We start from the raw sequence: 23,227 nt of genomic DNA on the forward strand, positions 1-23,227 counted from the left end.
AGGAGGAAGAGGAGGAGGGTGAGCGCTCGGGTCGGGCTCCTTAGCGGTGTATTGTGGGATGTGCGGCTACTGGGAGCCGAGCCTCCGCCGCCAGCCGCCTCCCGGGCAGCAGCAGCAGCAGCAGCAGCAGCAGCAGCGGCGGCGGCGGCAGCAGCTCCTGGCCCGGCAGCCGCGGCGGCGGCGGCGGCGGCGCTCCCCCCTCCCGGCCCCCCGTCCGGCCCTCCCGGCCTCGGCTCCCGCGGGGGACACCATGTACTGGCTGGCGGCGCAGGGAGGCCGGCGCCCGGCGGGGATGTAAGCGCGGCTCGGGGAGGGAGAGGCCGCAGCCGGCAGCAGGGCGGCCCGAGCCCCCAGCCCCGGCCCGGGTCCCCGCTCCGGCCGAGCGGGCGGGCGGGCGGGCGGCGCCAGGCCTGCCGCGAGCCCCGCGCCCGAGCCGGGCCGAGCAAGCCAGCGAGCGCCACGCCGGGCGGCCGGGCGGGCACCATGGGCCGGAGCCCGCGTCCTCCGGGCGCCCGGGGCCCCGCCAGCCCGCAGCAGGGGCCCCCGGGAGCCCCTAGCAGCCGCCCCGAGACGGTGGCCGAGCGGGCGGGCGCCTAATTCTCCGGAAGGGTTATTCTCTCTCACCATTCTTATTTTGGGGGGAGCCAGCGAGACAGCTCCTTTTGGGGCGCGCTGGTAAGGTGGGAGGGGGTGGGGGCTGGACGATTTGATTCTTTCGCGTGTGTGTAGAAGCGGCTGCCGCCGCCGCCGCCGGCGCGGCGGAGACGACAACAACTTGCTCGTTTTCAGGTTGGGTTAACGGCATGGAGAACAGTCACCCCCCCCACCACCACCACCAGCAGCCCCCGCCGCAGCCCGGCCCTTCGGGCGAGAGGAGGAACCACCATTGGAGAAGTTACAAGTTGATGATTGACCCGGCTTTGAAAAAGGGGCATCATAAACTGTACCGCTACGATGGGCAGCATTTCAGTCTGGCGGTGAGTAGCCGGCGCGCCTCCCCGCCGCCCCCACCCACCCCCGAGCCGCGCCGGGGAGGGTGGGGGCAAAGGGGTCTGAGCGGCCCGAGGGCCGCCCCCCCCACCCGGCCAACTGTCAGCCGGGTCCCCAGTCCCGGAGTTTGACAAGTGCCTGGAGAAGGGGGGGGGGGTTTGCCTCTGCCCCTGGGGAGTAGGACCAGCCCACCCATTCCGCTCCCCCTCCCCCGCGCTTCCTCCCTACAGATGTCCAGCAACCGCCCGGTGGAAATTGTCGAAGACCCCCGGGTTGTCGGAATCTGGACCAAAAACAAGGAGCTGGAGCTATCGGTGCCCAAATTCAAGGTAGGACCCTCCCCCCTGCCCCGCGGTCCCTCCCCTGCCTCCCCACTCCCCGAGTTCGAAAATAACGCCAGTCCTGACCGAGCCCAGCCGGATTCTGAGTTCCCGCCGTCCGGGGCGGGGGAGGTTTTGGCGAGGAGGGGAAAATTGCTGCGAGACGGGTGTCCCCTCTCGGCTACTATAAACAGACTAACACTTGGTGAAACTGTAATCAAGGCGCTGATACAGTGTCCTGCACACCCGGCTGGGGGCTCTAGGTCCCCGCCTGGTTCCTACCTGCCTGGGGGCCCAGTCCCGGGACCCGCCCCCCTTCCCAGCCTTGTGGCTTTAGGAGGACAACTTCCTAGCCCAAGGGGTCGCCCCTACCCAGGCAGCAGGGAAGAGGAGGCCAGAATGGGGGGTGGGGAAAGAGAAACTGTTTCTTTTTCCCCTTTCCTTTCGAACCCAGAGGACTTCCACGTTCCAAACGATTTAATCCTCCGCTTCCCGGGCCCGCCCGCGTGCATTTTTTTTCCCCCCAATTTTTTTTTTAATTTTTTACCCTTCATTGTTTTCCTAAAGGGCGGCGAGTGGGGAATGCTGTGTTTTCCCTTCGGTTTCAATGTTCTCCAAACTCCCTTCCCCCTCGTCCCCTGCCAGATCGATGAGTTCTATGTGGGCCCGGTGCCTCCGAAGCAGGTGACATTTGCCAAGCTGAATGATAATATCCGCGAAAACTTCCTGAGGGACATGTGCAAGAAGTATGGGGAGGTGGAGGAGGTGGAGATTTTGTACAACCCCAAGACCAAGAAGCACTTGGGCATTGCCAAAGTGGTCTTTGCCACGGTCAGGGGAGCCAAGGAGGCAGTTCAGCACTTGCATAGCACTTCGGTCATGGGCAATATCATCCACGTGGAGCTGGACACCAAAGGTGAGTGGAGCTGGCTCAGGACGGCCACCGCGGAGGAGCCACAAGACCTGTTGGTGTGACCCCCTTCCCTCCCAGATTCCCTCTTGCAATGTTCGGGAGCCCCTTACTCTTCCTTGGGTGCCCCCCTACAACTTTATTTTTCTTTTGCCCCCTCCTGAGGGTAGAGTCACGTGGAGCTAAATGTGTTGTCTGTTGCTAGGAGACAAGCTATAATTTACCAAATGTGCCGGTCCTTGGCCACTGCACCACTGCACCCCTAGGGACCACCTGGAGGCTTCCCCACCGCTGACACCCCCGCGGGCCCCTCTCTGAGCCCTGGTGGCTTGGGTTTAGGCAGTCCCCAGTGTTGCTGTCTGTGTTAGGGGAGGAGGCAGGGTTTGTTTATTTGTTAGGGGGTTGAGAGAGAGCCACTAGGATGCCTTTCAATACATAGAGAGTAGGTCCCACCACTAAAAAGAGTCTTCCAAGGATCCAAGGTGCCCCTCCCCTGCCCCCACCTGCCGCCCCTTCCCCCTAGAACTGGGAACCAATCTGGGCCCAGAGTGTGGTTTCATTGATAATGTTCCCGATAGAGCTGGGCGGGCTGCTCTGGGTGCTCAAGGGTTGACACTGTGTCTTCCCTCCTCTCTCTTAAAGAGACAGCACCACCTCCTATGCACCGGAATCCTGCTCTGTGCTCACTCTGAGCCTCTTAGCGGCTGCTGGGAGAGCCTGGCTGGGGAACCCATACCTTCTACCCTCAGGGTCCTGGGAAGCTCCTCCTCTGGGCTGGCTGGAGGAGCTTGCAGGACTCTAGGGCATCCCCCAAAGTTTGCCAAACTCTCTAGAGAAGTTCTCACCAATACAGAAGAAAGTGCCATGTGCTCTGAGGCCTGCCAGTCCTGTGACTGGGCAGACACTGTTGGGTCCAGAGCCCCTGGGGGAGACCTTGTCTGGGAGGGCTTTGGTGGGTGGCTTCCAGGGGTTTTGTGAGCACAAGGTTTAGGGGCAACCCCAGCACACCAAACCCAAGAGAGGAGAATGTAAACCTTTTTTTTCTTCAATAATGCATACATATTGACTGAGTCTTTAAGACGTTGCTGCTGCTGGTGGAGGGCCGCTGCTCCTAGTGGGCACAGTTATCCCACAGATCCTTGACCAGCCTGTCCCTAGTTCTAAGCCTCCTCCAGGCTGCAAGCCCAGGTTCCTGTCCAAACCTCAGCTCCTGTCACTCCCTCTCTAGTTTCTCACCTGCTGTCAGGGGAGTTTGGGCCCTTTCAAATCTACATACCCCCTGGGTGGTTGCAAGCTGTTTCTCCCTGAGAATCAAATCTGGAGCCTCCTCCCCCATAACGTGCCCATTTTAAAGAGCAGCTAGCCCTCAACCAAAATCTCATTTCTACCAAAAAAAAAAAAAAAGAGAGAGAGAGAAAAGAAGAAAAGGAAAAAAAAAAAAAAGGTCCTTAGAGACTGCCACTAAGTTTGTATTTCAAGAAAGAGACCGGTAAAGAGTAACTCAAGGAATGCGTCTCTTTTGCATATGTAAGCAGCTGCCTCAGAGGGCTCTATAAATATCGATAATCAGCCCCCTGGTCTATAGAGGCCTCTCTCTGCTGAGGGTGGAGGGTTACCAGACAGTGCTCGGTGGGACAGAGGAGGAGGTGTGCGGAGTTCACAGTAACTGGGTACTAGAGTGTATTTTACAAAGTCTGCTGGTCACCTGGCCCCAGAGAGTTAACAATAAACTGTCACTGGGTCTCCTATGCACTTGGTACAAGGCCCTGACTGTTAAGTGGGAAAGCCTGAGGACAGGGATCACCTGACTCTTTCTTTGGGCGGCATGGCCCAGGTGACAGGAAGGGGCTTTGTGTTGGGGGTGGCATATCTGTATTTGGGGGAGTCCCAGCCCCATGAGGCCTTAAATTCTGAATCTTGAGATCAGAAAACTCATACAGTTTAGTAGCTTCATGGAACAGACAGGACTCCTGAGTTAGGTACAAAGAAAAAGAGACGGGAACTTGGTCAGGGTCACACACTTCCTCAGGCTTGGGGTCTCAGGCACAAGGGACCCACAAGGATGACCATCTGTGGGGACTGCCCCATCCTGAAGCCTCGCTGAGTCCTCCCACCCTTGCCTTTTCCACAGGGGAAACCCGCATGCGGTTCTACGAACTGTTGGTCACGGGCCGATACACACCCCAAACCCTCCCGGTGGGCGAGCTGGACGCTGTCTCTCCGATTGTGAATGAGACCCTGCAGGTGGGTTTGTGGATGTCAGTCCTTCCCCACCTCCCCACCATACCCTGATGTGCCCTCCACCCCACTTTACTACTATCTCCAGCGTTGGGAAAGAGGGAAAGGAGCCTGGCTGGCCCACCACAGGTTCCTGCGAGGCTCTAAAAGCCCTGTTTGCCAAGCTCTCCCCCTGCACACACTGGGATTCCCAGAGCCCACCTGGGGCCTGCTTTCCACACGGATGCTGGAACACTACTGTGTCCAGGGTCCTAGTGTCTGGTGTCCCATGACCTCCTACTCCTGCCCCCAGAAAGCAGAGTTCAGGTCTCTCCTTCCAGAGCAAGACTGATTCCTTCCCCAACCACTGCCTCCCCGGACACTCACCTGGATCACCCAGTCGTGAAGTTTCTCTTCCCAGCTCCTTCCCTAGCATCCACCCAGCCACCCTCAGGAGTAGCTTTTCTCCAGTGAAGAGTCTGCTTACTTGCTGGTCAGCTGGGATGTTTATTAGGCCCTTTACTGTATAAGCCTAAGACATCAAGATGCTGGGGGGACAAGGCCCTTGGCCACCCCCATCTCTCCCAAAGCCAAGGTCTGTTACCTCTGCCTGGAAGGCCTGATTGATTTCTGACAGCCTGAGGCAGGAGGGAAATCCCAGTTCAAACCAAGATGTTAGTGCCTTATCTTTACTCTGCTTCAGGGATTAGGAAAAACCCTCAAGGCTCTCTGAGGATAATTGGCTACCCCAAGATTAAAGAATGGTTAGGACCGTCCAGACCCTCCTCTTTAATCTCCCCTCCTTCCTTTCACCAGGCTGTAGTTCTAGAGTGACCACATTGGCTCCAAGCTCTCTGGCAGCCAGAGTGAGAGGGGAAAACAGCCCCATTCCTTTGCCTGTTCCCCCCTAGTGATCTCAGACCTCTCTCTCTCTCTAGCTGTCTGATGCCCTGAAGCGCCTCAAAGATGGTGGCCTGTCTGCAGGCTGTGGCTCTGGCTCATCCTCTGTCACCCCCAATAGCGGTGGGACGCCCTTCTCCCAGGACACTGCTTACTCCAGCTGCCGTCTGGACACGCCCAACTCCTATGGACAGGGCACACCGCTCACGCCGCGCCTGGGCACCCCCTTCTCCCAGGACTCCAGCTACTCCAGCCGCCAGCCCACACCCTCCTACCTCTTCAGCCAGGACCCCACAGCCACCTTCAAGGCCCGGCGCCACGAGAGCAAGTTCACGGACGCTTACAACCGCCGCCATGAGCATCATTATGTCCACAACTCTTCTGCAGTCACAGCAGTGGCAGGGCCCACGGCCGCCTTTAGGGGCTCTGTGGACCTCCCATTTGGAGCAGTTGGCAGCAGTGGGGGCAGCAGTGGCCCTCCGTTCAAGGCTCAACCACAGGATTCAGCCACGTTTGCCCACACTCCACCACCTACCCAAGCTTCCTCCGCTCCTGGAGTCCCGTTCAAGTCAGCTTTCTCTCCATATCAGACCCCTGTGCCCCCTTTCCCCCCACCCCCTGAGGAGCCCACCGCCACAACCCCCTTTGGGGCCCGTGACAGCGGGGAGTTCCGGAGAGCACCTGCGCCCCCACCTCTGCCGCCCATTGAGCCCCTGACCAAGGAGAAGCCAGGCACACCGCCTGGCCCCCCGCCCCCTGATGCCAACAGCATGGAGCTGGGCGGCCGGCCGACCTTCGGCTGGAGTCCTGAGCCCTGCGACAGTCCCGGCACACCCACGCTGGAGTCGTCGCCTGCAGGGCCGGAGAAGCCCCACGACAGCCTGGACTCACGCATTGAGATGCTGCTGAAGGAACAACGCACCAAGCTACCTTTCCTTCGGGAGCAGGACTCGGACACGGAGCTGCAGATGGAGGGCAGCCCTATCTCCTCCTCCTCCTCCCAGCTCTCCCCACTGGCCCCCTTTGGCACTAATTCTCAGCCTGGCTTTCGAGGCCCCACACCACCCTCCTCACGCCCCTCCAGCACTGGCCTGGAGGATATCAGCCCCACACCACTGCCCGATTCGGATGAGGACGATGAGCTTGACCTGGGCCTGGGGCCCCGGCCCCCACCTGAGCCAGGACCCCCAGACCCTACTGGCCTTCTGGGTCAGACAACCGAGGTGGCCTTGGACCTTGCTGGAGACAGGACCCCAACCTCAGAGAAGATGGATGAGGTACCACCATTTCTGTCCATCTCTGTCTGGGATTGCTTTTGTCTGTCTGTGTCGTGCTCTTTCCCTCTTTGAAACATTATCCCCTTAGGATAACTAAGACACAGAGGCAACAGGGCTAGAGCAGCCAAAATAACAGACCAAAAATGAAAAGATAATAGAAAGAGGATGCAAAAAGCACCAGGGGCTGTGACTGAGCAGCTGACTGGGCTCTGAGCTCCCTAGCAGCTTTAGAGAAGAGGAAAACGTGACCTAGATCTCCTTGTTAGGGGTGGAAAGTTAAGACTTCCTGAGGATAAATTCTAACTTGAGCTTCTTTGGTTGGAGTTAGCTGAGACCCCAGAGAATATGGACTGCAGTGATGGTTCTGGGCCCCCTTCTCTGTTGGGCGGCCAGTTCTGACAGGCAGATCTGGGGAGAGGGATTAGCCAGAATGTTCTGCTGAGCTAAGTCAGGTGGAAGCTCTGGAGTACTGTCTCCTAGAACCTGGTGCCCTCTGAAGAGAAGAGAAGCCATCCTGTGCAGGGAAGGTCCTTTGAAATGGAAATCGTCCTTCTCCCTCTCCTCCTGGCTCCAGGAGTGAAGGAGTTAAGGGCTAGCCCAAGCCTGAAGCAGGCAAAGTTGACCACCCCCCACCCTCTGCTCACCCCTAGATCCTCATCTGGGCTCTCAACTGCCCAAACTCCAGCCTCACGGTTGGGATTGGGGGGAGTGCTGGCTGCCACATTCCCTTGGGGAAGATTAGGTCATCTTCTTTGGCTCTGCTCCTCCCTCCTCCTGGTCCAGGCACCTGCCCTGGCCCTCCTGGAGACCTGCTTTGGAACCTGTGGGCCCAGCAGGCATGAGCAACCAGGAGCTTAGACGGAGCTCTGTGCCCCTGTGGGCGGTGGGGAGGAGGGTCCCCCCTTCCCAGGTCCTTTGATTAGGCCGATTTGGCCGCCTCAGGGAGGAACAGAGAGGAACTTGGCTTGCCCGGGAGGGGACTGCAGGTGGCTGGGGCTCCTGGGGGCCTCCAGGCTGTTCTGGGGAAGTGGTTTCTGGCGCTAAGGGGTCCAGGCAGGAGGAGTTGACAGGTGTGCAGAAGTAGGGGTTTGCCGGCCCTGCCCTCCTACCCTCCCTCTGGGCTGCCTGGGATCAGGGAGATGTTTATCTACCATGTTCACCGGCCGGTCCAGGGCTGGGAAGCCCAGAGTAGCCAGAGAGAATGGGCTCTCCCACCGTGTCACTGTAGGAAAGGGAAGCTTGAGGTCCCGATAACTGGGGTACGGGATGCCCCCGGACATTGGCCCAGGGAAGCCCGGGAGTACTGATAACCTCCAAGGTGGCCCTCGGGAGCCCCCTGCTGGCAGCCTGGAGAGCAGCTCCCGGGCTCCTCCGGAGAGAACTCAGAGGGAGCCCCTGCCCAGGCTGACCGCGCGGCGGGAGAGCAGCGCGGGGGCAGGGACCACTGGGCAGGCGGATGGGCGGACACTCCATTTCTTCACAGAGTCTAGTGGTTAAAAATTCAGGCTCAAGTCCTTAAGCCTTGAGCCCCAGCCCTGTCACTTACTGGCTATGTGACCTTGGGGAAGGCACTTTCCCTCTCTGGGTCTTAGTTTCGTCCTCTGTGAAATGGGACGGTGAGAGTACCTGCCTCACACTCTGGACTTAAGTGAGGTGCCGCATGGGAAGCTCCAGGCACAGCTCGGGCTTGTGCTGAGCATTCAACCGCTAGTTCCCGCCGGTTCTCGCCCCCACGCGGGAGGGGCGGAGGGAGGGGCAGGGCCGCGGATCCGGGTCTCCTTGTGATTGGCTGGCCGTCGCCTGGCCTTAACCCTCTGCGTGCGGCGCCTGCCTTGCTGGGCGCTGTCCAGGACTGATCTGGCGCTGTCCCTGGGCATCAGGCTCCGAGCCTGCCAGTCCCTCCCTCAGGTTGTGTGGGACCCTGAGAGGGAGAGAGGGGGTGTGTGTATGCAGAGGGGACGTAGCAAAATCCGGGAGCTTAATTCTGCAGCTGCAGGTTTGGTATTCCTCTTCTCCCCGCTGCTTGGCTCCTTGTGCTTTTCCCTTTGAAGCCTCCCTCACCTGTAGGTCTGACCTCTGACCTTGCAGCCTGCACAGATGTAGTCCCCCCCCCCCCCCCCCCCCGCCAAGCCTTCAAAAACAACCTACAAAGGCTATGTCTCCTCAGCCATGTTCATCCAGGGCAGGGCCTCAGCCACTGTCTCACCTTTTGTCCTGGCACAAGAGCCTGGGTGTGGCCCATTCCTCCTCTCCCCACGCCTGCTATGCCTTCTTGTTCCACCTCCACCATGTGGACCCCAGTGCCCCCCTCCAGTTCCAGACCTGAGCATCTAACTCCCGAAAGCCCTGTGTCTGAATGTGAAGTGGCCCTTGCCCATCTTAGAGCCTGGGTCGTGCTCGACTCCTCCTGTTCACCTGGTACCACGTTCCTGGATTCTGACAATAGCCCCCTTGCTCTTCATTCAGCAGGTATCTGTCCTGGGCTTGAGTCCCATCCCTCTTTCTGATTGGCTCTGCCTCTTGGGCCAGTGATGTATGCATGGCTCCAAGCGTGTTTCCTCATGCGTCAAAAGGGATTGGAATAGAGCCCTAACTTTTGAGGTTACAGTGTAGATAAGAAATATGAGACATTATGTGCCCACAACACTCAGCCCTACCCTGGCCCATATTAAGTGTGCAGTCATGAGACTATGAGAAAACAGTAATTAAGGAAAAATAGACATATTTCCTATTTATGCTCCCTTACTACTGTTAACCTCCCCCCCAGCCCCCCAAATGTCTCCTTCTTTGCTGATCTCTCTCTCCCATAGTGAGGACTGCAGGCTAACTGGGAACATAGGCTAGTGAGCCACTTCCTGGTTCGAATCCTGGCTACAGCTCTTAGTAGCTGTGTGGCCTTGGGCAAGTTGCTGAAGCTCTCTGTGTTCCAATTTCCTCATCAGTAAAAATGGTAATAACAGATCTCCTTTGCAGGGCTTTTCTGAGGATTAACCTACTTAAAATATGTAAAGTGCTTAGAAAGGTTCCTGGCACCTAGGAATCACTTTACAAGTGATAGCTTGTAGTATTATCTTCTCTGAATACAAATTGAAACAATTTCTCAAATTGAAACAATCTACTTTCCTCTTCGTGCCTCACCCCCCTTCCTGGGTTTTTTGTCCTCCATGAAGGACTGTATGTTTCACATATTCATCCTGGTTATTCTTTGTCTTGTCTCTCTAGAAGTTCAGTTCCCAGAGAGCAAGAATTTTGTCTGTCATGTTCACCACTGTGTCCCCAGCACCTGGAACAGTGCCTGGTGCGCAGCAGGTGCTAAATAAATGTTGACTGAGTGAGTGGACGTAGCTGCATGATAACCCCTTGGGGCAGATACTATATTGCCCATCAAGCAAATGGGGAAACTGAGGTTTAGAGAGGTTTAATTACTTGCTGGAGGCCACATGGTCCGGAGGGGAAGGGACCAGGATCGGAATTGCAGAAGCCGTGGTTCTCACTATTCTTGCTGAAGGCTTCTTTGACTTTTTGGTGTTTGGAAAGGGGGTCTGGGAGCCTGCTTGGCCTCCCAGGCTCACCCTCACCTCTCTGTCCTTGCTCTCCCTGCAGGGGCAGCAGTCCTCAGGGGAGGATATGGAGATCTCAGACGACGAGATGCCCTCGGCCCCCATCACTAGCGCTGACTGCCCTAAACCCATGGTGGTGGCCCCAGGGGCAGCGGCTGTGGCAGCCCCCTCTGTACTGGCTCCAACCCTGCCACTGCCCCCGCCCCCTGGCTTCCCACCACTGCCCCCACCCCCCCCACCGCCCCCACCTCAGCCTGGCTTCCCCTTGCCCCCTCCTCTGCCACCACCACCCCCACCCCCACCCCCAGCCCACCCAGCTGTGACAGTGCCCCCACCCCCCCTGCCAGCACCACCACCTGGTGTCCCACCCCCACCCATTCTGCCGCCGCTGCCACCTTTCCCGCCAGGATTGTTTCCTGTGATGCAGGTGGACATGAGCCATGTGCTGGGTGGCCAGTGGGGCGGCATGCCCATGTCCTTCCAGATGCAGACGCAGATGCTCAGCCGTCTGATGACAGGCCAGGGCGCTTGCCCCTACCCACCCTTCATGGCTGCCGCAGCCGCAGCCGCCTCCGCAGGGCTGCAGTTTGTCAACCTGCCACCCTACCGGGGCCCCTTCTCTCTGAGCAACACTGGCCCGGGCCGAGGGCAGCCCTGGCCCCCTCTGCCTAAGTTTGACCCATCAGTGCCGCCACCAGGCTATGTGCCACGCCAAGAGGACCCGCACAAAGCTACTGTGGATGGCGTCCTGCTGGTGGTGCTCAAAGAGCTCAAGGCCATCATGAAGCGGGACCTGAACCGCAAGATGGTGGAGGTGGTGGCCTTCCGGGCCTTCGACGAGTGGTGGGACAAAAAGGAGCGGATGGCCAAGGTGGGTGGGTGGCTTAGCCCTTCAGGAGGGTGGGCAGCGAGGTGGGAGGCAGCCCCTCTCCTCCCTAGGCATGTTACTAGAAACACTACCACCCAGACTCCCAGAACAGAGAAGTGTGAGTGTTACTTTGTGAAACCAGTATGTACTTATGACATGCTGCTTTTGGATTCCAAAAAAGTGCAAAAGCCACTGATCTGATGGGGGCAGCTGTAGCAGCTGCTTTGCAGATAGGAAGTTGAGGGTCGGTGAGGCAGAGTGGGGCACAGGCAGCGTCCTGAGTAGCTGGCATGAAGTGCCGGGTTACGGTGTGGCTGTCACTGTTGAGACGATGGCAGGCTGCTCAGGAACAGGGTCGGTGACAGTGCTGTAACCATGATGGCCATCCCCTGCTGTCTCACACCATAGGCCTCACTGACTCCGGTGAAGTCAGGCGAGCACAAGGACGAGGACAGGCCAAAGCCCAAGGACCGCATCGCCTCGTGCCTGCTGGAGTCCTGGGGCAAGGGCGAGGGCCTGGGCTACGAGGGCCTGGGCCTGGGCATCGGGCTGCGTGGGGCCATCCGCCTGCCCTCCTTCAAGGTCAAAAGGAAGGAGCCGCCAGACACAGCCTCCTCTGGCGACCAGAAGCGTTTGAGGCCCTCAACCTCCGTGGATGAGGAAGATGAAGGTTTGTGCCCCTCCCCTCACCAGATGCTAGGGTCTTTCCTGCACCCCCAACCCGGCTCTGACAGTCCTCCCTCCCCTGCAGAGTCTGAGCGGGAGCGGGACCGGGACATGGCAGATGCCCCTTGTGAGCTTGCCAAGCGGGACCCCAAGGGCGTGGGCGTGCGACGGCGGCCAGCCCGTCCCCTGGAGCTGGACAGTGGCGGGGAGGAGGACGAGAAGGAGTCGCTGTCAGTGTCCTCATCCTCATCAGCATCCTCATCCTCTGGGTCCTCGACATCCTCACCCTCATCCTCAGCCTCCGACAAGGAGGAGCGAGAAAGCACGGAGGAGGAAGAGGAGGGGGAGGAGGGGGAAGAGGAGGAGGAGGAAGGCCCCAGGAGCCAGGTCTCCTCCTCCTCGACCTCATCCATGTCAGATAAGGTACCGCTCGGGTTGGGGAGGCCTGTGGTGCTGGTCCAGGTGAGGAGCCCTTCACTCACCTGTGTACCCCCCACCCCCCCACAGGATGATGACGATGAAGAGAGTGCTGACCGGGATGAGTCTGAGAACGACGGGGACGCAGCCCTGTCCGAGGCGAGTGAGAAGGAAGAAGGGGACTCAGATGGAGGTGAGCGGGGCAGGCTACGGTGCCGGGCCCGGCCCGGGCTCCCTCTGCGGAGGGCAGAGCCTGAGCAATAGTCAGCAATAGTTCAGGGACAAAATTTCTTGACTTTGAAGCATGAACTCATTAAAACACAAGCACAGAGTACTGTATGGTTCTTTTTTAATGAAATGTTCAGAATAGGTGGGTCAATCCAGAGAGATAGAAAGCAGACTAGTGGTTGCTGGGGTAAGGGGATGGGATACGGGGGGTGGCGGGTGGTGACAGCTGAAGGGAATGGACTGCTCGAGTTTATGAAAATATTTTGGAGCTAGACAGAGGTGGTAGCTGTCCACACGGAGTGTACTAAATACCGCTGTGTGTTTAAGATGGCTAGTTTTATGTTATGTAGATTTCACCTCCGTTTAAAAAACATGCGTTGTTAACACACACACCCCCGCACATCCCTCCCACGTGTCTGAGGGCCACGTTCAGCTGGGTGCCACCAGTTTGAGACCTCTGGTGAAGCATCTGGCTGGGGTACAGCAGATAATGAGAAGGCCCCTGCCTGTGTCCCCCACCCAGAGGAGACAGTGAGCATCGCCACCTCCAAGGCTGGAGCTGAGTCCTCCAGCGAGAGTTCTGAGTCTTCTGACTTCGAATCAAGTTCCGAGTCATCCTCCTCATCCTCAGAGGATGAAGAAGAGCTGGTAGCAGGGGAGGAGGAGGAAGAGGAGGAGGAGGAGGTTGAGGAGGAGGAGGCCGCTGCGGATGAGAGCATGGCTCCTCCTGCTCCTGATGAGGACTTTGAGGATGACATGGCCACAGGGGCACCAACAGTGGAGTCATTCGGCCCAGAAGAGGAGGTGGACATCGAGGCTGAGGACGAAGCCCCCCAGGAGCCGACCCCCGTGCTGGAAGAGCCCCCCTTACCTGTGGGTGTCGAGCAGCTGACTGGCTCCAAGGAGGCCCCCGAGGAGCCCGGCCTGAACCAGGAAGAGGCCCGGTTGCTGTCTCCAGAGCCTCCTGCAGGAGAGATGGAGGCCCGGCCACTGCCATCCCCAGAACCCACCCCAGGTAATACTTGCACCCCCTGGGAGGCCGATGGGGATGGAAGCAGGATTGTCCTCACTGTCAGAATGAGCCCGGGCTCCTTTGACTTAATCACTTAGCCATGCCAAGTCAGTTTCCTCGTCTGTAAAATGGGATCACTGATGGAGTAAGATGTCATATAGTGTGCCAGCACGGAGCCCGGCCCGTTACCTCCCCAGAGGGGTCTGCTGCTGCCACCACTCCTCGGGGCCAACATTTCCCCATGGCTTAGTCCTTGGCTCATTAGTCCCATGAGGTACTCCCAGAAGAAGGGGTGGGTATGCTTTGTCATCTGAGTGACGTGGGCAGAGGCGGCCTTGGGGTACTGGGCCAGTTGAGAGGGACGATGGACACCACACCCTCCCCCATCTTAACAGAGCTGCACAAAGCATGTTAAAGGCTCTAACAGTGCTGTCCAGTAGAACTTCCTGCAGTGACAGAAACATTCTCTGCCCTGTCCAACACCATTGCCGCTGGACACAGTGTCACCAAGAACACTTGAAATGTGGAGAGTGCCACTATAGAACAGACCTTGTGATGTTATTTAATTTTAATTAATGTAAACATAGCCACGTGTGGTTGGTCTGTACCTCTAGCAGTCCTTGAGGAAACAAACCTGTTGTATTTCCTTTAATTCTGTGCTGTCTGGCTGTAGAACCGCAGGTCTTTGAATTTTGTCACACATGCTAATTAAGCCTTTGCTGTGTCTCTAGGACTGTTTTAGGAACTGATAATACAGCAGTGGACCAAACAGACAAAAATACATGCCCTCCTGTAGCTTATACTCTGGGGCAAGGTGAAAGATGACACCAGATAAGTTAGGAAGTGAATTCTATGACATTGGAGATAAATGCTAAGAGAAAACCTTTAAGGCTCTGACAAGTCCTGTAGAAAACAGACTTGTTGAATTTTATTCAATAGCAGAGCTCATTTTCTTGGTCCACAGGATGGTCCTTGTTCACAGGAACAGCGACCTGCATATAGTGTCAAGGGCTACAACCGTGTTTCCCCATCACTGGTCTACCCGCACCGACATTTATCAGGTACCTGCTGGGTACCTGGCACTGGCGCTGGGTGCTGAGCAGTCTTGAGTGGCGTAGCTGGAGGACAGTCCCCGTACTCACAGAGCCCCTAGGGACTCAGAGTGTATGAGTCAGCTGGGTGTCCAGCGCATAGTAAGGCAGCATAAATAGGACACTGAGAGTCATCTGAACCAAATGATAAAGGTCTGGTTTTCCCCACCTTCTCTGCAGAGGACAACCTGGAACTGGGGCCCGAGCCCCCAACGCTGCTGTCCTTACCCCTGCAGCCACCATTGCCGCCTCCTCGACCGCCCCGGCCGCCTAGTCCACCACCAGAGCCTGAAACCCCAGACCTCCCACACCCACCAGTCCCTCTGGAGCCTCCCCCCGAGGACCAGCCCCCATGTACTCCAGGCCTCTGTGCCAGCCTGGCCAAGTCGCAGAGTGCAGAGGCATTGCCGGCCACGCCGAGTGGGGAGCCCCTGCCATCGGGGGGCAGCAGCGGCCTGCCCCTGAGCTCCCCACAGCTGCCAGGCAGCCCCTTCTCCTACCCATCCCCATCCCCTGGCTTGAGCAGCGGGGGACTCCCAAGAACACCTGGCCGGGACTTCAGCTTCACACCCACTTTCCCTGAGCCTGGTGGACCCCTGCTCCTGCCCGTCTGCCCCCTCCCAGCTGGCCGCCGTGATGAGCGGTCTGGCCCCCTAGCCTCCCCGGTGCTCCTGGAGACGGGCCTGCCGCTTCCTCTGCCCTTGCCCCTGCCCCTGCCCCTGGCATTGCCTGTACCCGTCCTGCGGGCTCAGACTCGGGCTCCTACCCAGCTGCCACCCCTGCTGCCTGCCCCACTGGCCCCCTGCCCACCCCCCATCAAGAGGAAGCCGGGCCGGCCCCGGCGATCCCCGCCAGCTGTGCTCTCCTTGGATGGGCCCTTGGTCCGGCCGCCAGGAGGGGCCACCCTGGGCAGGGACATCCTGCTTCTGCCAGGCCAGCCACAGACCCCTGTCTTCCCCAGCACCCATGACCCCCGGGCCGTGACCCTGGACTTCCGGAACGCGGGGATCCCAGCCCCTCCACCACCCTTACCCCCCCAGCCTCCTCCACCCCCACCTCCACCACCTGTTGAGCCCACCAAGCTGCCCTTTAAGGAGCTAGAGAACCAGTGGCCCTCCGAGGCCATCCCTCCGGGCCCCCGAGGGCGCGACGACGTCCCCGAGGAGTTCATGGACCTGACCAAGGTGCGGGGGCCCTGGCGCCGGCCACCGAAGAAGCGCCACGAGGACCTGGTGGCCTCAGCCTCGCCGGAGCTCTCACCACCGCAGCCCCTCTTCCGGCCCCGCTCGGAGTTTGAGGAGATGACCATCCTGTACGACATCTGGAACGGCGGCATTGACGAGGAGGACATCCGCTTCCTGTGTGTCACTTACGAGCGGCTCCTGCAGCAGGACAATGGCATGGACTGGCTCAACGACACGCTCTGGGTCTACCATCCCTATATCCTGCCAGGCGGGGTGGGGGGCCACACCTCCAGGACACAGGGGTCCTCTCGCACCTCTCTGGGCTGCATCTCCCATGGTAGCGGGAGTCACTGTCACCTACCGAGTGGTGTCTGTGTGCCAGTGCCATGCCAGGCCCTGGACGGAGTCATCACTGGCACTTTTAAACACACCCCCATGCCAGAACTAGCAGGTCTCAGGGAAACGCAACAGTTTGTGATTGTGCAGCATTACAGAAGCAGAGGCTGACTGAGGGTGCACTCTTCTTGGCCCCCTCATCACCTAATTTAATCTTCCCAACAGCCCGCTGAGGTAGGGGCTATTTTCATTCCCATTTTACATACGAAGAAACTGAGACTCAGGGAGGTTAAGTCACAGCTATAAAGCAGCAGAGCGGAGATTTGCACCCAGGCCTATCTGGCTCCAGAATCTGGGCTTCTAACCAGGATGCCACAATAGGACGTTGTTACCTCCACCGTTTGAGGCTGGCACTGTCATTATCCCTGTAGAACCCTACTCATTTACCGAGTACTTACTCTGTCAGGAACTCTGCCAAGCAGCCTAAGCATGTGTAATCATTCAGGGGGGCATCCTAATTACCCTAATTTGCATATGGGGAAACTGAGGCAGAAAGTGGCTAAGAAACACACCCAAAGCCATGTGACGAGGTACCCCTGGCAGAGCTGTGGCGGTCAGTGGAGCTGGGCAGTGGGCAGCCGTGAGGAGGCGGCACAGGCTGGGAGGTGGAGCCGGGCGTCACTAGCTTCCTGGAGACTGGTCTGGGGGTTGGGAGGCTGGGCCGGGTGGGGCAGGTCTCCAGAAGGACCGGGAGGGTCTCTCTGAGAACACCCATGTGGCCCTTGACCCACACCCACCCACCAGCCTCTCTTCAGCTAAGAAAAAGAAACGGGACGACGGCATCCGGGAGCATGTGACGGGCTGTGCCCGCAGTGAGGGCTTCTACACCATCGACAAGAAGGACAAGCTCAGATACCTCAACAGCAGCCGCGCCAGCACCGACGAGCCCCCCACGGACACCCAGGTACTGCCGCCAGGTGCCCGGCACACGGAGGCTCCCAGGCCGGGTGGTGGGTGGGGGCCCACCTGGAGGGCGCGCCAGGCAGCGAGCGGTCAGAGGTGCTGGTGGGCACCCCTTCCCTGGGTGCTCTGAGGTGAGGGCTGAGATAAGGGGTGGGCGGGGAGAGCCTCCAAAGCATTTTAATCAGGGATGTGAACAGAGTTGAGCTGCATTTCCAGAAGGCTCCTTCATTTTTTAAATTCAGCAAATAAATTGGGTAAGTTGGACATGGGTGGCCGTGTGAGAAAAAGTAGATGCATTGGAAAGACAGTCAGGAATATTAGACTGTTAGGAAGTCAAGTGGATGGGACTAGGGGCCTGATTGTGTATAGGAGGCAGGAGAATAGGGTAGGGCACTGCGAGGTCTGGCCTGGGGTACTCGGTAGCTAGATGCCAAGCACTGAAGTAAGGGGGAAGGTGGGACCCTCGCTGTGGGACAGCTTGTCTTCTGGGGTTTGCAGAACACCAGGCAGTGAGGTCTGGCAGGCAGCTAAGTTTATGGGTACAGTATAGAGCTTGGGAGGGGGACTTCTGGTCTGGGGACCTAAATTTAGGCATCATCGGGATGGAAATGTTAACCAGAGGCCCCAGCAGGGACCAGCCAACCCAGGGAGAGCGTCTAGGGAGGAGTGAAGCTCCAGGTGTGAATGATGGGGACAGAGGACAACGACGGAGGCCAAGAGAGGGAGGGGATGTGAGGGAGTCGAGAAAGGAACTGTGACTTTGAATGCCTGGGGAGGCCTGAGGGGCCGTGGTGAGAGCCATGGAGGGTCGAGGTCAATAGATGCTCACCATCTTCTGGCCAAGAAGCAGAGATGCTTTCAAATCGAGCTGAGACAGGACCAGATGGCAAGAGTAAAGACAGCACGGTGTGGTTCGCTGTAAGACTAGGGGAGCTTGAGCGCAGTCAGGTTCCGAAGGGAAGGACCCGCGTAGAGGAGAGGTGGTGATTAGTGCAGGACGGGGATAGCTGCACCCACAGCACAGAAGCTGGGGATTTGGGGTCACAGAGCTTAGGGTGGGGTCACCAAGGATGGGATGGGGACAAACACAGGTCCTGGGGTCAATGGGACCAGCTCCCACAGGTGGCCGAGCACCCCCCCCGAGCTGTCCCCTGCCGTCCCCGTCCTCGCAGGGCATGAGTATCCCGGCGCAGCCTCACGCCTCCACGCGGGCTGGCTCCGAGCGGCGCTCCGAGCAGCGCCGCCTGTTGTCCTCCTTCACCGGCAGCTGTGACAGCGACCTGCTCAAGTTCAACCAGCTCAAGGTGAGGCTGGGCCCCACCCAGGGTGGCGGGGGCGGGCAGCAGGACCCAAGACCAGGGCTCTCACCACCCCCGTCCCTTCCCCTCCCCCAGTTCCGGAAGAAAAAGCTCAAATTCTGCAAGAGTCACATTCACGACTGGGGCTTGTTTGCCATGGAGCCCATCGCGGCTGACGAGATGGTCATTGAGTACGTGGGTCAAAACATCCGCCAGGTAAGCCCCACCCAGAGGGCAGGTGTTGGGGCGAGGATGGGGATGGGGCCATCGCCGTCCAGACTGAGGCCTCCTCCTGGCCAGGTGATCGCGGACATGCGGGAGAAACGCTATGAGGACGAGGGCATCGGTAGCAGCTACATGTTCCGGGTGGACCACGACACCATCATCGACGCCACCAAGTGCGGCAACTTCGCGCGTTTCATCAACCACAGCTGCAACGTGAGTACCGGGCTCGGGGCCACCGCCCCTGCCGCTGGGCCTGGAGGACCCAGGAGTCCCTGGCACAGGAAACAGCGTGGCCTCCTTCCCAGGCTTGGGGTCATGGAGGGTTGGGGGTGTGAGGCCTTGTCCAAGGAGCTCTTCTCTGAGCTTCAGTTTTCTCATCTGTAAAATAGGCATAATGAGACTAAAGATGCCCAAGACGTGGTCCCTACAGTTAATTATGGAGTTCCTTCTCTGTGCTGGGGCAGTGCTATCCAACAGAACTTTCTACAGTGAGGAAGTGCTCTGCCTCTGTGCTCTCCCTGATGTAGTGCCAGCCACACGTGGCACTCAGCACTTGAAATGTGGCCGGTGTGACTGAGGAAATGAGTTTTATAAAGAGTCACACGTGGCTAATGATAGCCACATGGCACAGGTCTGGGACGGGGTGGTGGGTGTTGATAACAAGCATGGTCCTCTTGCTGAAGACAAGCACAGGGGGCTTCAAATGGGAGGCAGGCCGCTTCCAGGGTGAATACCCCTGACTGGGGGTTCAAGTTCTGGCATTGCTACTTGGTGAGCGATCACAGGCACGTTACTTAATGTCCTGGCGCCTCAGCTTCCCAATCTGCAAAGCAGGCATGATAGCAATCCCTCCTTGTAGGTGGTTGGGAGGACCGAGTGGGCTCCTGAGTGCAGCCCCTTTGAGTGTTCACACACAGCTGTCTCTCAGTATGTGCAGCTCGCGTGACTGTGACTTGGTCATTCCCCGGGGCCAGGAGGGACTTTGCTGGGAGTCTCCTGGGAGACCTGCGGGATGACAGGGAATTTCTTGGGTGAAGTAGTGAGTGGAGTGAGAGTTCATTCAAAGGTCCCGGGGCAGAGAAAGAGAACACATGTTAAGGGGCAGCAGGAGGGAGTAGGGGACCCAGGGGGCAAGGTGAGACGATGAGGTTGGAAGGGTTCATGGTGGCTGGGTCACTCAGCCTGGTAGGCAGAGCTGAGAAGTTTCTCTAAAAGCTGAGGCAGGCCACTGGAAGGTTTTGAGCCCTAGGGTAAAAGGATTTGCTGTCCCTTTGGAAAGATATCCCTGGCTGCTGGGTCAGGAGTAGAGTTTTTCAGAGGACAGAGGCAGCAGGAGCCACTGCTGTTGAGGCGAGTGGTGATGGGGGCCTGGCCATGGGGGAGGTGGAGACAGAAGCGAGAGGCCCTTTGGAGACAGAACCCACTGGGCATGGTGGGCCAGATCCAGCGCTGGTGGAAGGCGGGCGGGAGGCGGATGCTTGGGGGTGTGGGCGCATGGTGTGGCCACTCCCATGGCTTGCGCTTACTGAGTCCAAGACGTCTCCCTGAGCTGCCAAAGGCAGGTCTTGAGCCTGTAGTTGGATCTGAGGGCCTGGAGCATGGGCAGGCAAGCGTTTTCTGTAAGTGGCCAGATAGTAAATATTTTTGGCTTTGTGGCCCAGTCCATCTCTTAGCAACTGCTTAACTGTCATTGTAAGGAAGGCAGCTACAGATGATATGTAATGAATGAATGTGGCTATGTGTCAATAAAACTTTATTTGTAAGAGCAGGCACGTGCCGGCTAGAGCTCACTTACCCCTTCTCTAGAGCTCAGGATAGGGCCTGGGCTAGAAATACAAATTTGAGAATCACCTGTGGTATAAAAGAAAGTTGAATTTTCCCTTGGGAAATAACTTACTATTACCGTCATCCTTATCTAATGTCAGAGGTGAGGGAGCCGAGGCCTGGAGCAGGTGGCCAGTGGGCACTGGGGTCGTGGGGCCAGCGTATCAGGCCTTGGGCACAGGACTAGGTTGGGTCTGGGGTGCTCGGCAGGGGTGGGCTTGGATGAGGTCCCAGGCGGGTGGACTCACGCTGTCCTCTGCCCACAGCCCAACTGCTACGCCAAGGTTATCACAGTGGAGTCGCAGAAGAAGATCGTCATCTACTCAAAGCAGCACATCAACGTCAACGAGGAGATCACCTACGACTACAAGTTCCCCATCGAGGACGTCAAGATCCCCTGCCTCTGCGGCTCCGAGAACTGCCGGGGGACCCTCAACTAGGCCCAGTGCCCGGCGGGGTGTCAGCTGCCCCGGGCTCCCTAGCGGACCTCACGGCCCCGGGGCCTGGCCCCACCTCCCACCCCCATTTCAGGTGCTGTCCCTCTACCCAGCGGCCATGCCAGGGCCTGGCGCCCCCAACACTACCCCCCAGGACCCACCGCAGCTGCGGCCCCTCAGTGGGAAAGGGCTTCCCTGTCTCTCAGCCCACGTCTCTCTTCTTTTTTAAAAATGCTTCTTTCGAGACTTTGATTTAACTCCGGCATAGACGTCTCTGTCTCCGACGGCCTCCCCAGGCCATCCCCCCTTTCTCCGCCTCTCCTCTCTCCATCTCTCTCTCTCTTTTCTGTTTCTGTCTTACCATCAGCCTCTTCCCATGAATGCTGCTACGTTGTTTCGTCCTCTCTTTCTTTTCTTCCTTGTCATAAGAAAAGATGTTTTAACCGTTGAAATGTGAAGGCAGAATCAGAGAGCGGGGACCCCCGGCAGGGGCTGCAGAGGCCTCAGTTTGATGGTGTGTCGGCCCGCGTTCTGGAACCCTCCGGGCCCGGGAGCCGGGCCAGGTGCTGCAGAGAAGGGGGAAGTCGGGCCGGGCGGCTTTGACCTCAGAACACTACGGAAGGCCCCCCTCTCTGCGGGTGGACTCAGTGAGAGGACCCCTCTTTCCAACCCCCCCCTCAAGCCTGTTCCCCCACCGGCAGCCTGGGGGCGCCGTCCCCCCAGTGGCCCCTGGTGGGGGCAAGCTGGCCCAGGCAGGAACTTCCCCGTGGGGCTCTCCCTGTCACCCCACACCCTGCCACCCCCGAAAATCTTGGGTTCAATGTTTACTTTCTCATTCGAATGCCAGCAACGAGGGTGCCTCCTGGAGGCCCCAGTGTGGGCAGGGGGCGCTGGAAGGGTTCTTTACTCTCCTGCCCTCACCTTCACCCCGGGGGGAGAAGCACCCCCCAGGGCAGGCGGGTCCCCCAGTCCCGCCACTACGGGTGTCTGACCTACGTGTGTGGCATTTTTATTTGTTTGCTTACAAGCTGCACCCGCTCGCCCCCAGCCCGTACCCCGCCTCACCCTGCCAGCAACCCCCTCCCCCAAGAAGTCAAGAGCATATTTATTTTCAGAGTGAGAAAATTATTTCTCCCAGAGAAAGGAAAATCTTGGAAAAGATTTAAAAACTCAGATCTAGGTCTGACAGTTTTTTTGTTTGTTTTTTTTAACCCTTCGCATCATCCTCTTCAGGGTTTATTTCCATGGATTTTTTTTTTCTTGTGCGTGTATAAAATCAAACCGAAGGGGAAAAATAATAGGTTTTTGAAGTTCAGAACCAACTTCTGTACATAGGCTGCCATAAAGGACTTTTTCTCGGGAACATTGTTTCTTGTAGAAACATGTGGGACGACTTTTTTGCTTATTTCTTTGTACTTCCAAACACACATACACACACACATATACACACACACACACACATACACACACACACACACACCAAGCAAGTCCCCCACACCCCAGAAAGCAAAGCAGGCGTGTAAATAACTTACGGGAAGTGACTGTTGTGACCAGGACTCGTCCTCACCGAGACGGGAGCTCCTGGCGGGGCCACCCCCCCCCCCTGCGGACGCAGGCCCGAGCCTCTGGTATCTCAGCTTGTGTCAAGCTTGTTATCATGTAAATTCTGTACAAAGAATTGTTATTTTTTTCTTTTCTTTGTCGTTAGTGGGTTTTGTTGTGTTTTTCTTTTTCTTTTTTTCTAATTTCTTCACCCCACGCCCTCTCTGTTTGAGACTGTGCCCGCCAGTTTCAAGGTCGATGAAATCGGTGGCATTAAGACACGGAGGGGGACCTGGGCACAGCGGCAAACTTCTCTTCCTTTTGCGGTTTTCTGCCTCATTGTGCAACCAAGGAAATATTTATTTTTCACATGAGGAAATGTGTAGTGCGTAGAGACGGCTGATTTAATTTACTTCAGCAGCCCCCAAGGGGCTGTCTTCATTCTACCCCCTCCTCCCATAAAAGAAGTGGAGGGGGGAGGTGAAGAAACCAGAGTCCGGGGTCCAGCCTCACCTCACCCTGGCCTCACCTTGCCCCACCAGCCTTCACTAAGGGCGAGCGAGGGCCTGGGCCCTCCCCATCCCCAGGAACCCCCGCCTCACCCCTGACATGGCTTGAAATAGCCAGAAGTGTGTCAATTCGTTTTTCTTTCGATGCCTTCATTTTCATGGAACAAATCTTTACTTTTGCAGAGTTGGGGGTTTCTGCTTTTTTTTTTCCCCCTCCCTCCCTGCCTCCCTCCCTGCCTCCCTCCTCCCGCAAAGAAGAGAACCCATGAGTTTTAGGGATGTTTGTGCATAGAGATTCATCATATGTAACTTGTTTTGAAGAGAAGTGTTTCTGTTGTGGGTGTGTCTTGCTGTAAATATTTGTTCATATTTTTGTGAATTCAATACTATGTACCATTGTATTATAGTAACTTTTATAAAGCAAACCATAAATATACTGACTTTTCTTACAGA

At 57.7% G+C, this 23,227-nt stretch overlaps 1 protein-coding gene across 2 annotated transcripts; it reads left to right on the forward strand.

Annotated features, from left to right (window-relative positions):
- Window positions 1-23,227, forward strand: SETD1B (SET domain containing 1B, histone lysine methyltransferase). 2 transcript variants are annotated; one of them, XM_064481250.1, is made up of 17 exons: window positions 1-18; window positions 790-977; window positions 1,221-1,319; window positions 1,956-2,226; window positions 4,352-4,464; window positions 5,376-6,614; window positions 10,218-11,045; window positions 11,451-11,712; window positions 11,794-12,131; window positions 12,216-12,318; window positions 12,877-13,368; window positions 14,637-15,896; window positions 16,774-16,940; window positions 18,112-18,243; window positions 18,334-18,453; window positions 18,538-18,675; window positions 20,553-23,227. In XM_064481250.1, exons 2-17 carry the CDS (start codon window positions 804-806, stop codon window positions 20,724-20,726), a joined length of 5,910 nt encoding a protein of 1,969 aa, XP_064337320.1. In that variant the 5' UTR covers window positions 1-18; window positions 790-803; the 3' UTR covers window positions 20,727-23,227. The 2 variants fall into 2 exon arrangements, with proteins under 2 accessions (XP_064337320.1, XP_064337319.1); XM_064481249.1 differs by lacking the exon at window positions 1-18 and adding an exon at window positions 144-294.

This window comes from Camelus dromedarius, chromosome 31 (genome assembly GCF_036321535.1).
Source record: "Camelus dromedarius isolate mCamDro1 chromosome 31, mCamDro1.pat, whole genome shotgun sequence".
Taxonomy (NCBI): Eukaryota; Metazoa; Chordata; class Mammalia; order Artiodactyla; family Camelidae; genus Camelus; species Camelus dromedarius.

Bases quoted from the DNA above. Each gene is read 5' to 3' on its own strand.
- SETD1B (XM_064481250.1), top strand. From the start codon at position 804: ATGGAGAACAGTCACCCCCCCCACCACCACCACCAGCAGCCCCCGCCG. The intron at 6,615-10,217 runs GTACCACCATTT...CTCTCCCTGCAG, and splicing joins CCTCAGAGAAGATGGATGAG to GGGCAGCAGTCCTCAGGGGA. The intron at 13,369-14,636 runs GTAATACTTGCA...CCTTCTCTGCAG, and splicing joins ATCCCCAGAACCCACCCCAG to AGGACAACCTGGAACTGGGG.